The sequence below is a fragment of the Sceloporus undulatus genome, chromosome 2 (genome assembly GCF_019175285.1).
Source record: "Sceloporus undulatus isolate JIND9_A2432 ecotype Alabama chromosome 2, SceUnd_v1.1, whole genome shotgun sequence".
NCBI lineage: Eukaryota > Metazoa > Chordata > Lepidosauria > Squamata > Phrynosomatidae > Sceloporus > Sceloporus undulatus.
The window spans coordinates 14,781,812-14,796,160 of record NC_056523.1 but is presented as its reverse complement, the minus strand read 5'-3'; the positions used below and the strand labels follow the sequence as shown (position 1 = coordinate 14,796,160).

Here is a 14,349-nt window from a genome sequence, read left to right as displayed (position 1 = left end):
TGAAAGAAATTGTTTTTACTTCAAGGCATTTGAATATCTTGGCAGCTGAAAGACAATAAACACCCGTGGCCCAAACACATATAAGGAATGAATTGAGAGTGGGGAATGTTGAACACTGGGTGTTGTTGCCCTAAATGGGTAGGCATAACATGATGCTTCAGATTATGGCCAAAAATCACATTTCAATCTCCTATTCACATCACAGTTTCATTTGACATTGCAATCATTACTGTGGAGTCACAGGTCCTGCTGAGGTGTTCTCCATATTATGGATCCATATTAAGTGCAAAAGACACATCTGTTCATAAATAAGTTATTTTGCGTGGGAAGAGAGTCCTTCTGTCTCCACTGCTGGTGGTGGTTAAGAGAGTGGTCCTCACATGCCAGAGTCATTTCCAAGCATTCCAGGTGAGGTCAGTTCATTTCAGGCCAACCCTCTGCTCATTGGCAACTTGATATGTGTTTAATCATCAGCCAGTCGGAGAAGAGTTCCTGTTGTAGTTGGCACACTGGAAAAAACAAACAAACAAAACACAAGATCACAATGGTCTTACAAATGTTAGAAAGGGAACAGTAAACACACAGCGGGAAGAAGTTCACTGCTGAATTAGATGGATCTTTTTTTTCTAACAACCCTGTTTGGGAGGCCAGTATTCTTATCCTCAGATTGCAGTTGGGTTGGCAAACTAGGAGAGTGATTTAACTAGGATGAGGTGGGAATTGTGCAGTGGTTTAGTGGGGCCCTTTGTGTGACCCCCAGAGTCTTCCTTCCCCTTACCAAGAAAGAAAGGGTAAAAATTCTGAATTATGCTGCCAGAGACCTCCAAATGATACAAATTTTCTCTGCTGTTCTGCCTTTGCACATTGACATGTTGTCTAAATCTCAAATTGCATTTCTAGAAAAAAAAGAAGTAAGCTTTTGGTCACTTTCAATTTCATAAACATAGATGAGACAGCCCCCAGAACCTCCACAGTTGCCTATTCCTGGAGCCCAGGGGAACTCAGAAAATGCATAGTAGAGATAATATTTCAACTGGGAAGTATCTAGCTTGCAAGATGTTGGTCCCACCAGGATTTAAGTTTGGAAAAGTTTGTGTGGATACTCTACACTAATGCTTCTCATGCTATCTGATTCAGATCGGCAACACCCCTCCTCACTGCCCCCAGTATATGAAGGTGTGTGAGTGTATGCCTTCAAGTCGTCTGTTGACTTATGGTAACCTCATGAATTTCTTAGAGGTTTCTTAGGCAAGGAATACTCAGAGTTGCTTTTGCCAATTCCTTCCTTTCAAATATAGATTACAGCATCTAGTATTTGTTGAAGGTCTCCTGTCCAAGTAATAACCAGAGCTGATACAGGTTAGCTTCCAAGATGAGATGGCATCAGGTGCCTTTAGGGTATTTAGGCCCTGATGAATCAGCACTATATTTGTGTTCGTTGGTGTAATTGTTTCTTTCTTTCCTTTAAACTTTTCAAGGATCGAGAGCTAATGGCTCAAGAACTAGCACTAGTCCACAGACATTCATTCTGCACAGCAATCTAGCTAGGGAGCAATGGGAGAAAAAGCTGCATCCATCTTTCAGCAGTAATTCACTGAAACTGCTGTCTTTCTCCACTGCAACAAGTGGCAGGAAACAGCAATAGCAGAAGTGGAATCACTGGGACACAGGAGTAGCTTTTACCCACACTTCAGATTTCTAGGGAGATCACCTCAGCAACTGGTGATTCCACTAGAAACAGAGTACATGGAAATGCTTCCTCTTATGGTGTAGTTCAGTAGCATCCCATCAGCAGGTGTCATATGGTGGTGGCGATGGTGTGGTTTTTCTGGGGCAGGGCCAAAAGGCCACACTTCTTCACCTTGTTACCAGGTGCCATTTTACTGACAAGTAAACCAGCACCCAGTGGGGTGTGTGTGCTCTAGGCACTCTCCCTCCCTGGCAAATACCATTTTACTCACAAGTAAACTGGTACCTGGGAATGAGTGGGGTACTATGGGATCTTTCCCCTCACCAGCAGTGTCCTTGTCCCAGGTGTCAGCTTGGGGGGGGGGGAACCTTCTGGGGCAGCATGTGCTGCCTCCCCCTGTGCCTGATGAGGAAAAGGACAGGACAGTGCAGGGTGAGGATGGGAGTAAGTGCAGGGATGGAGCAGGGGTCACTCCCCTGCTCCTGGTGTCTCCTGATGTGGGTCATACCACACACCCCTAGTGACACCACTATGAGGACCAGAAAATCTGTTGTGAAGTACACAGGTGGCTCACAAAGATGATAGGTTGCCCACCCCAGTTCACAGGATTCTAGCCTAAATTGGCTGCACAAATATAATCCATAAATTAACAAGCTGGGAGCCAAAACATTAGGCTTCTTAGGTTTCAGGAGAGGGGAGCAACAAACTGAAGAGAAATCTAATACCAGTCAACCAGCTGGGCTCCAATGATGTCATGTATGTGGTAGGGAATGCCCAGTTTTACAGCACTTGGAGCTCGACGATTCTGTAAATCAGATAGTAGAACTTCCTTGTATTTCGCTTTCTGAATCATACCCAGCACAGCTTTTCTCCCTGGGAAAAAAAGAATACAAATAAACAAGCTGTTCCCTTCTGAGTCAGTTCCAGTTTCACTCATTTCTGATAGTTATCCACTTGCCACTAACAAAATCAACCAGTAAACATAAATTAATACAGTTAAATAAACCACATTAACCCAACAGAGAAAAAAAAAAGTAACAGAGATCATAGCAGTGCCACAAATTAAAAAAAAAATCAAAGTCAAATATCTAAAGGTTTTAAGACAGAAATGACTGAGAAACTAAGCCTAAATGAGCCTATCTGAGATAACAGGAGCACAGTGTGGGAAGGTTACTTGTTTAAGACTAAGGCTCACAAAATCCCCCAACCAGAAAGGCCATTTGAGCCGGGGGAATTTTAGAATCTGCAAGCCTAAAAGATTTTTTTTTCATTTTCTGGAATAGAGTACAGGACAACATATGCTGCAACTGCTCAAGTGTTGTTTTGTCTTGAAGCAGAGTTAAATCAGACTGCAAAATAACTGATGACCCCAGATATTTGGGCATGAGGATTCAAAACATAAAAACATATAACAATTCAGCCCACTACAGGGACTCATGAGGCAGAACCTTTGATTTTCTGGATGTTTTGAACTACAATCCCCAGAATACATTGCCAGTTCCATGCTAGCTGGTGCTTCTGGAAGCTGGAGACCAAAATAATGGTATCCCATCCTTGCTCTACAGCAGGGGTTCCCAACTTGGGTTACCTACACTCCTAAGCGGGGTGTGTGGGGTGTGTGTGTGGGGGGGGGGGGTGCAATAAAGAAACTTGGGTGAATGTGGATTCAGTTCCTTTTTGTCAGTCAAGACAAATTCTAGAAATCACCTGAATTCACAGGCAGACCTGCTGATCGCAGTCAGCAATAGAGTTTCATGTTTTGACAAAATCATGAATGAGAAGCAGGAGCAAAGAAGCAATTGAATATTATATTCACAATTAGGATTGATTTTACTGTTTTCATTTTTTTTCTGAATAAATTAGAATCTGGTTCCACAATTTAGATTTGGATTTCATGTACTGAGTTAAAAGCTTATTTTTTAAAAGTTCACTTTGTTCACATGCAGTATTGCATGGGGTTAAATTTGTGGTTCAAAAATTAGAAATTAGACTTCTTCATCTGCAAATGAGGTATTACTTTTGTAGGGGGTGCAGACATCAAACATTTTCTAGAGTGTGGGTTATAGAAAAGGTTGGGAACCACTAGTATAGAACAGATGTTCCCAATTTTTGGTCTTCCATTTATTTTGGACTTCAGTTCCCAGAATCCTCAGCCAATTTTGCCAAGTCAGGAATTATGGGAGCTGAAGTCCAAATAATTTGGAAGACTAAAAGTTGGAAACCACTGTAGTATACATTATAAAGTCAGGGATGACACACGTGAATTTACAATATACAGTGTGCCCACGCCATATGTGGGTGCATTATACACTACTTTCAGCATATGCTGAAAGCAGCGCCGGAAGAAGCAGTGCTGTGTGCCGGAAGGAACAATGGCGTGTGCGCCGCTGCGTCACCATGAGCACAAGCCCCATTACTTGTAATGGGGCTCAAGCATACACGCATAAAAGAAGGGCGCATGTATTGGCAGTCTTGGGCCAGAATCTGTTTACTCCACCAAGTTCCATTATGGAAGAAACTGAAGGGTGTAAACAAACCTTTGATGAAGTATTTGACAAAGCGGCCTGCTCCAGGCACTGCTAGCCACCAGCTTCCAGCATCACGGACAGTCAGGAGTCCAGCATTCACCAGCTGCCTGAACACAAGCACAGGAGTGGGAAAATACAGTGTCTTCATTCACACTATGAAAATACAGTGTCTTCATTCTTAATTCCTTTTGTTTTATTGACTGTATGGGTGTGGAGAGGCTTTCTAAGGAAAATGTGCTTATGGATCCCTGTGTGAACATAGCTTTTCTTTCTCAGTGGTTTCTGGATTTCTTCACTATACAAGGCAGGCTGCTACATATGAGCCTGAATACAGCTCTCCAGTCATAGTGGTCCACCAATGGTGCATCTACATTGTAGAAACAGATACCATTTTAGCTGCCATTGCTCCATCCTACATAATTCTGGGATTTGTAGTTTTGTGAGGCACCAGCACTCTTTGACAACAGCTAGAGATCTTGTAAAACTATAAATCCCACAATTCCATACTCTAAAGTGATGTCAAACGTCATTATGTCCACAGAGTAGACACACCCCTTGTCTGCCAAGAAGAGCAATCTCCCTAGTGAGATACAGCAATCCTGGATGGAGGGAAAGTTATATATACAAGGACTGAAGACACATTTGTCTCACCAGATTCACCTACAGTGCATGGTCAGCAACTTTCCCACCTTGCTAGAGAAACATTTGCTTACGTGATCTCAGTGTCCCTGAAGCCAAATTCATTTAGCATCCTCTTTTTGTCATAGCTGATGTCAGGACAGGAAGTGAGGACAGAATCTAGGAACTTCTTCACTGTCCGGGCAAATTCCTTCCCAGATGCAAACTCCAGCACCTGCGGGAGAAGGAAAGAGAGCTGTCACTACCTTGTCAATGCTGCTGCATCTCCACACAAACTCCCTGGACAGAGACTAGACCTTAGCTTTGTAGTCATCTGTGAATGTCACGACAAATGTGTCTGCATCGAAGCCATGCTGGAACATCCTGATCCGGCCTTCATCCTTCAGTTGGCTCTAAAAAGAAAAAAGAATTGCCTTGCTATTCATTTATTTTCAAAGCCACATGAAAACTATGAGGGCAAAGGCCTGGAGCTACAGGGGAAGGAATCACAGCGTTGGAAGAGACCCCCATGGGCCATCTAGTCCAACCCTCTGGCATTTAGGAATACACAATCAAAGCACACCAGACAGATGGCTATCTAGTCTGTTTAAAAACCTCCAGAGAAGGAGACTCCACTACACACTGAGGCCGTGTATTCCACTGTCAAACAGCTCTCACCATCAGGAAGTTCTTCCTAATGCTATGGTGGAATCTCTTTTCCTGCAGCTTGAATCTATTGCTCCATGTCCTAGGGCACCAGAAAATGAACTTCCTTTCAAATATTTAAACATGGTTATCATGTCAGCTATTTCACAGGCTAAACATATCCAGCTTCCCAAGAAATGGGGTTGTGGGGGTCTGTCTCTGGTAGAAACATCTGTATAAAATGTCAGGAGAATCAGAATAATAACCTTGCTGTATTTCAGTATGCTGAAATACCCAATACTGAATTATGGTTTCTTAAGATGTATGATCATATGGAGATTGATAAGCTATCCCTATCAGGGGAAAATCAATGGATGATTTTTATAAGACATGGGAACTGCTAATTAAATACTTTAAGAAAGAGAAAGGAAATTATATAGGGATGGTTATAAACTGAATGGCTAGATTTTGGGTGAAAGATAAAAATTATACTGATTGAAGTTAATGTTGTTGTATTTCGGTTATCATGCAACAGGTGAAATTAAACAGATTTTAACTACTGTACCTGGAGAACACAATTTAAAAAACAAAAAGTGAAATTTACAAGGTCATGTATAGTTATGAAGAAAAATAAATGAAATGGAGTAGAAATATATGTCAGGATATGATGTAATTGTAGATAAAAATAATGACAATTGCATTGTCTTGTTTTTCTTTTTTTTGTTTGCATAATATCCAATATATGTTATTTTATTTTTTTCTGTAAAATCAACAAAAACATGGGGGGGAAAAGAATAGTCACTTTGCTGGACCACAAAAACTGTTGGTGTGAAGGCAGCTCACGTATGCTTCCTTGGCTATTAAAGAATATTCCCTTTATTGCTGAAAGGACTAGTGGCAAGTGACTGGGTGCCTTTGGAGTTAACTTTCTGTATATAACTATTTCATTGTGCATACATGTTGCGTGTTTGTGTATTGGTACTGCCCACAATGAAAGTTCATTAATTTCTACTTGTCTCTTTTCATATTCTGCTATTCAACTGTTCTCCTAAAACAGAGAGAAACAAGAAGTAGGCCATGGGATGCCCACAGCCATTTTTGTAGATCCCATCATCTGTTGACCCCACTAGAAATATGCTAAAACATATCAATGTCGCTGATGACATTTTCCTCCTTTCTCTCTCTTCTAGAAAAGGGCTCTGTGACACAGGAGGGTGGTCTTTGCTCAGGAAGAGATATTTGCATCTAATTTTGGTGGGGGTTGCAGGGAACCTGGAGGCTGCAGTGCAACACCCAAAGGGTCAAGAAGGAACAATGTGGGACACAGCAACCAGAAAAGTGCTCAGCCTGCACTACAAAGGTGGCAGCTGCTTACAGAACTCTTATCAAGGATACACATCCTTAGCTTTAGCACTGCTGAAGGATTTGGTGCTCCTAGAGCATCTAATTGGAGGAGAAGCCATATTGGTCTTGACCATAACACTCAACAGTAGATTGGGATTGAAGAAATCAAAAAGGGGGAGGAAGTTTCCTACCAGATGCCTGTCCACAGTTGTGCGGTCTTTGACAAGACTGTAGATCTGGTGTCTCAGAATCAAGGGCGGCAGTGAATCCTCAAACAATTTGCGAGGGAAAAGAGAGGCCAAATACTGGAGAGCAGATTCCACTGCTTCAGGACCCTCTGGGAAATGAAACAACACATATAATAACCCAGCAATCCTGGCACCCCTTGAAAACTTTCTCTCACTCTCTCATACTACCCAGAAGCTCTGGCTCTCCCCATTTACTCCCCTATCCCCTACACAAACTTCAGATATCATGTGTTAGATGTGTCCTGCTTTCTCACCTTGTTCCACAGGCTCTGATCCAAAAGCCAGCTTCTGTTTCTTGGCCTTGAAAGCCTCAGAAATGAGCTGGTGCTTCCTCTTCATGTGGCTGGAGTGGAGGGCTGTGGATGGAAGAATGGGTCATTAGGTAGCCACTCTGCAGGCAACTGTATGTTTGGTGCCACTTTTCCTTAATGGCTGCCTTTGCTACCATCTGCTCCTTCCCAATTAACTTCCAAATTAACTATCTTTTCCAAAAACAACCCCCATTAAAACCCAGAAGTACCCTCCACCTTTTCAGACCTTTCTGTGTAAAGCTCTGAGATGTTCCTTTCATCAAAATAGTTTTTAGTGGCAGAATATAAATAAAGCTATCACCTCCTCTTATAATCTATCCAACAGAACAATGGTTCTCATGATTTTGGTCCTGCGTCTGTTTTGGACTTCAGTTCCAACAATCTCCAGACATTGTCATTATGTATTCTGGGAACTGAAGTGCAAAAACCAATAGGGTCTAAGATTAAGAGCCAGTATCCCTCTGCTCCCATTCTAGCAACCCACCGATCCTGAGTCTTGTATCCAGGAATTCATAAACATTTTTGGTCCTACACGTTGTATCAAGTCTGAATCGCTACATCTTCCCTGATATCTCCTTTTTAAATTGTCAGCATTTATTCTGGTCCTGCTCCCATACCTTTAACAGCTGGAATTAAGTAGAAGTGTTTCCTTGTGGCTTCATTACTATGGCAAGAATAATTATCATTCCTTCACTGTCGTGCTCCAAAAGCAGGAGAGGAGGACTAGTAAAACAAGAAGGGTGAGCATCACACCTACTTCAATTAGATCTTTATTAAATTAAACTACCAATTCCCTTTCCTTGGACATACATTTTCTCTTGTCTTTTTTACTGCCTGATGCCAAAAGACCAAGAAAATCAAGAGATAGCAACAAGCATGTGAATCTCTCCTATTAAGACTACACACAAATACAAGCACACACAACCAACTCAATCATGTATTGGATAAAACAGGTTCTACTCAATAAAAACTAATGTTGAAGTAAAATTATTACCGTAAACGTTAAAGCATAACAAGAACCTTTCAGCTAAACTGAACATGACTGGATAAGGCCCATCAGATTGCCCTGGACTCTGTTGGGAGAAAAGTCTCTGAAGCAAATGGAGGACAGGGAAATAAAGACGTGGGGCTGGTGAGGATTCATTCCTGCTCTTTCACAGGCCATTAAGCTTGAGGCAACCCCTGGTTGAACCGGTTGCCACACAAATAAACTAACTTTTCATGTCCAGCTGATCCTTTTCCTGTAAAACCATTAAGCCATACAGCCCTGCCTAGACCAACCTCCTTATTTTATATTTAATACTGTATTTGTTTGTATTATATTTATATTCTTTTATATTCTTTTATATTACATTTATACTTTATATTCACTAATATTCTTTTACATTACATTTATATTTAATATCCATTTATACTGCATTGATATCCTTTATATTACATTTATATTCTTTTATACTTATACTGTATGTATATTGAGCATGCTTTCATATTATATTTATATCCTTTTATATTACATTTATATTTTTATTTTTGTATTTAGTAATCTTTTATATTACATTTATATTCTTTTATACTTATAAATTAGTATTCTTTCATATTTAAAATTTAGTATTCTTTCATATTATGTTTATATTTTATATCCTTTTAAATTACATTATCTTTATATTTTATTTCCTTTTAAGTTACATTTATATTACTTTATATCTATATTTAATATTCTTTTATATTGCATTTATATTTTATATGCTTTTATGCTACATTGATATTCTTTTATATTTAGATTTAATAATCTTTTATATTAAATTTATATTCTTTTATATTACATTTACTTTTCTTTCATATTTATATTTAATAATCTTTTATGTTGCATTTTTATATTACATTTCCATTTAGCATTCTTCCATATTACTTTTATATTTTACATTCTCTGCTATCCAAGTTCCCCATTTAAACAGCTGAGACTCACAGCTTGCAGGTTCCTTCCCTTCTCTTCTCTTTAGTGCTGCCAACCTGCGCCAGCAAGAAGCCTGGCTCTCTCCTCCTGCTGCTTGTTGCGAAAATATGACGTCAAGCCATTGTCCCCACCCTCCCTCTCTTTCCTGTCCATTCCTACACTGAGCTGGAGAGAGAAGCTTGATTGACTGCTGAATCAGCCAATCAGCTTTCCTGTCTGGCTGAAGCCGCCATTTTGTTAGAGGAAATGTTTAAAAGGGAAAGAAGCCGATCTGGCGGCCATTTTGGTTAAGGGAAAGAGCTGTTGCTTGGCAACAAGCCAGGCCTTGCAGCGCCTTTGAGCCTAACTGAAAAGAGAGAAGATTAAATAACTTAAAAGTAACACAAACTTTATTTTAAAAAAAGGTTTTAGTAACTTTAAAGAAGTTTAAAGAAAGAGAGAAGTGTAGTTTTTAAAACCGTTCTTTTAAATATAAATTGAAATAGCTAAAGTTTTAAAGTTTATATAAAAGATCATTAAATATAAATATAAAAGAATATAAACATAACAGAATATAAAATATCCATATCATATGAAAGAATACTAAACATAAATGTAAATATAAAATGATACAAATCCAATATAAAAGATTATTAAATACAAATATAAAAGGACATAAATGCATTACGAAAGCATGTAAAATGAAAATATAATATGGAAAAAAAATACTAACTATAAATGTAATATAAATGCATGAAAGAATATAAAATAAAACATGAAAGAACAGCAAATATAAAGGTAATACAAAAGAAAATAAATGTAATATAAAACATTAGTAAATCTAAATATAAAAACACATAAATGTAATATAAAAGAATATAAAATATAAATACGATATCAAAGAATGTTTATGTTAATTTTAAGTGATTTAAACTTCTCTCTTTTCAGTTGGGTTCAAAGGTGCTGCAAGAAGATCCCTTTGCAGACTGATTTTTCCAGACTATGGTTCCAAACACACTGAAGAAATAATCCAGTTTAACTGCCATGTGGCTTGGTGCTGTGGAATTCTGGGAAATGTAGTGTTTGTGAGACATTGAGCCTTCTCTGTTAGAGAGCACTCTGGTGTCACAATAAACTACAATTCCCAGGATTCTCTAGCAAGTACTGAGCCAGGGCAGTTAAAGCGGTCCCAAAGTGGGTTATTTCTGCAGTGTGTTTTGGACTTACGTCTTTGAATTCTGTGGAAACCCAGATTGAATGTGATCTGCATCTTCGCAGCTGGGTTAATGCTTTACTTGACTGAACTTTTAACACTTTTAACTGCCATGGCTCAATGCTATAAAATTCTGGAATCTGTAGTTTTATCAGGTATTTGGCCTTCCCCGTCAGAGAGCTCCGGTGCCATAACAAACTACAACTCCCAGGATTCCATAGGATGGAGCCCTGGCAGTTCAAGCAGTGCCAAATTGCATTAATCCTGCAGTATGGATGCAGCAGATACTGTCTGATATGTAGTAGATCAGTCATTATCTTTTGACTCCCAGCTTCCAAAGTTTTATTAGTCTGTTGCAACAACAATGAAAGAGAAGGTGTGAATCTTTTGAGAATGATTTCTTATGTCATGTAAATAATAATAATAATAATAACAAAGCATCTGAGGAAGTAGACTGCAGCCTACAAAACATCATGCTGCCAACTTCTTTCTTCCAATTAGGACTTTATCACATGGGTCCCATATCGTCACCATCCTATGAGTAAAGCGTTATGTGATTAAAGCGTTAGTGCCATGCTATAGCACTACAGCATTTCACGCACATCACGGAATAAAGTGATAATAATGATAATAATGGTAATGTTACAGTTTTGCTTTTAGTATATATAATATTTTATAATATACATTTTATATTATTTTACAAAATACATTGTATAATATACATTTTATATTTTATACAGTCTGCCCACGCCATAGGAGGGCTTGTTGTACGTGTTTTTGCGCTTATGTGTAGGGCAAGCCCCATAGGACAAAATGGTGGGCGCATCACAGGTGCACCCGCAGCACCACACACACACAGGAGTGTGCCACCATAAGATTAATGGGCTTTCACTTTACACGTTTTTCCCCATACAAGGGTGGATCTGGAATGGATCCCCTACATATAGGAAGGCCAACTGTAATATACATTTTTAATATAATAAAATTTAATATATACATAACATATATTTACTGTATAATTATATGTATATATAACATATAATATACATTTTAATATAATTTATTTTAATATATGTTACTATACACACACACACACACATAATGCTGGTCATGTCTATCGGCAAAGCAGCACAGAAAGTAAACTTGCCCCACAGAACCATGAGAAACTCAGCAACAAGATAAAAATTGATCATTATTGCGCAAATACATCGAAATGAGTATTCACTTCGCAATTGTGCAATTAAAGTGCAATCGTGAAAGAATTAATGGCAATTAATTCCTCTGTCTTGCCGCTTTAATAATGGATTTTGTGCAACATTGTTTGCTGCAATTGTACAATTATGGTGGGATTATCGCAGGAGCATTCCCTTTTAAACCCCGGATTTCCCTGTGTAATAAAGTCCTTAGTCTCAAAGGTGCTACAAGATCGCTTTACATAATAATAAAAATAATAATAATTTGAAGTTGAAAGCTTTCACGTCCGGCATCAATAGAAATCCACAAAACACCTGGACACTTCAACAGAAAAGAAGAAACTCTGAAGGTTTGGCTACCAGTCCTGGAAAACACCAAAATCAAGACTCACGACAAGCAAATGAACACCACCCAGGCTCTCCCTATGGATCAAGATGGGGAACAACAACAATCCACAGATACTGTACACCATATCAGTTAAAATACACATCAGTTTAAAAGGAAAAATAAATTCTTAACATCTCTTACGGATTTGTCCCTTAAATATATCTGCTTAATATGATTTACATTTTGCAAACAAAAGACAGGAACAAATACTCGATAATTATGATCTCTCTGGCCAGAATATTTCTGGTGCAAAAAATGGAAAACAGCAGAAGTTGCCACCATTGAAGACTGGATGTTAAAGATGATGGAAGTCATAAAGATGGATAAAGTGACAAGAACAATTGAAAGAGGCCCCATCGAAACACATAGACAAGGCTGGCAGGTCTTTATAAATTACTGTGAAAAACACCTGGAGTTATGAAAAACGAGACAAATATACTGTATGATAAACCATAACAACCTTAGCATGCAATAATTTCTTAAGAGAACAGCGGTAATCAATAAAAATTTGAAGGATCGTTCGATCATAAATTAAGAGAAGTGGTTATTAGTAAACATTTATTTTGCACCATACTCAACTGCCTACTCCACAACCCCATGCATTATACTTCAGTGTTGTTGTGTGCCATCAAGTGTTTTCCCACTTATGGCAAACCTGTCATGGGGTTTTCTTGGTAAGGTTTGTTCAGAAGGAGTTTGCCTTTGCCATCCTCTGAGGCTGAGAGAGTGTGACCTGCCCGAAGGCCACCCACTAGGGTCCTTTATTTATACCAAATGTTAATAGGTAAACATGTCAATCACTGGGTTATCACATTGTTTATTATCAGACTTGCGTGTACTATTATAAAATCATAAACATGACATATATATATATATATATATATATATATATATATATATATGGGTCCGTTCCATCCTAGTAAGCAGTTGGCAGTACAAGTTTCTTTTCTTCTTGCTAACTCAGAATGACGGCCGGTAGATACCATCTCCCATGTCCAGCCACCTATCATGTACTCCCTGCGTGTGCATAGGCATATGTCTCCAGGAAATACTCTACAGGCAATAAAGACCTTCAGTATCAATAAACAGTTTAATCATAACCTTAAGGTGATAAACATCCATTGTCCATCCTTTGGATGAAGTAGCCTGTGGCCCATTAATGTTCATACTAGTCTTTAAAGTGACATAGCTTTCAAGTCCCAATTTAACAACAGCAGCAAATAGTGCGCACAAATCTCAGTTACACTGCTAAAACAAGGAAGAAATCAGGACAACAGGTGTGTGTGTAAAGATGGCAGATTCTGCTTGGTCCTTATATTCCAAGCCTTGAAAGTTTTAAAATACATTATCTGTTGGACTACTAGCCCCTAGTTTCTGAATTCTGGGGTCCTAGTAAATGAGCGACAACAAAATGTACAGCAGGCCTTCCACATTTGCTGGGGTTTGGAGTGCAAGACCCCCGTCAAAGTGGAAAAAACACCAAATAAAAAAACCTATATATTTTTTAAACTGAAAGAACACTTCTCTAGTAACTTCTAGGTCCTCCAGCGCTATTCTATGGTCTGGCAGAAATTGACCATAGAATAGTGGTGGAAGATGTAAAACTGCCTAGAGAGGTTGACCATAGAATCACGTTGGAGACCTGGAGATTCCTAGAGAGAACGTATTAATCTGATCTGCAATCATTAAAACCGCACAAGTCAAAGCTGCAAATTTGGAGGGCCAACCGTAAGTCTGATTCACACAGCTAAGGTCTGTCAGTCTGCGCTTGCTTTTTGAAAACAAAAGTGGTGAAAGAAAAGCCGTCACCGTTAATTTTGAATAAAAAGCTTGTTGAAACATTCTTTTAAGTGCCATGACTTACAGACTCTCTAACAGACGAGGTTGAATACCTCCATATTTCCATACTTAGGCCCATTCCTGCTTTCTTCTAAATGTATTTCTCCCTTACGTAAATAAAATAACCCACAGATCCACACTAGGTGTTGATGGCCTTACCCAAATTAAATGCCAGCCAATGGATACCATAATTAATTTTGTTACCAAATAATATCTATTGAATGAATTAAACTGGCGATCAGTCTGATACATTTCTTTCTCTAAAACTGCATGCGTCTGTAAATATTTAGTTGGATTTAAGCAATCATGAGCTGAGTGAGATTTGCAAAGTGCAAAGTGCAAAGCATGCCAACCAGTCCTTGGCCCTGTGGTTGGTTGGTCCAATAAAGGCATAATTGT

General features: G+C 38.8%; 1 protein-coding gene across 3 annotated transcripts; it reads right to left on the bottom strand.

Moving 5' to 3' along the window:
- STK19 (serine/threonine kinase 19) lies at window positions 1-9,484 on the bottom strand. Of its 3 annotated transcripts, XR_006102480.1 has the most exons (10): window positions 9,351-9,484; window positions 8,002-8,107; window positions 7,328-7,429; window positions 7,017-7,162; window positions 5,154-5,249; window positions 4,932-5,071; window positions 4,228-4,325; window positions 2,416-2,563; window positions 779-896; window positions 1-509 (listed from the first exon to the last, which is right to left on the bottom strand). XR_006102480.1 is itself a non-coding variant. In XM_042454765.1 (9 exons), exons 3-9 carry the CDS (start codon window positions 7,410-7,412, stop codon window positions 464-466), a joined length of 759 nt encoding a protein of 252 aa, XP_042310699.1. In that variant the 5' UTR covers window positions 7,413-7,429; window positions 8,002-8,107; window positions 9,351-9,483; the 3' UTR covers window positions 1-463. The 3 variants fall into 3 exon arrangements, 2 of the variants coding, with proteins under 2 accessions (XP_042310699.1, XP_042310700.1); XM_042454765.1 differs by lacking the exon at window positions 779-896 and having other exon boundaries at window positions 9,351-9,483; XM_042454766.1 differs by lacking the exons at window positions 779-896; window positions 8,002-8,107 and having other exon boundaries at window positions 9,351-9,465.
- Window positions 9,485-14,349: the final 4,865 nt, after the last annotated feature.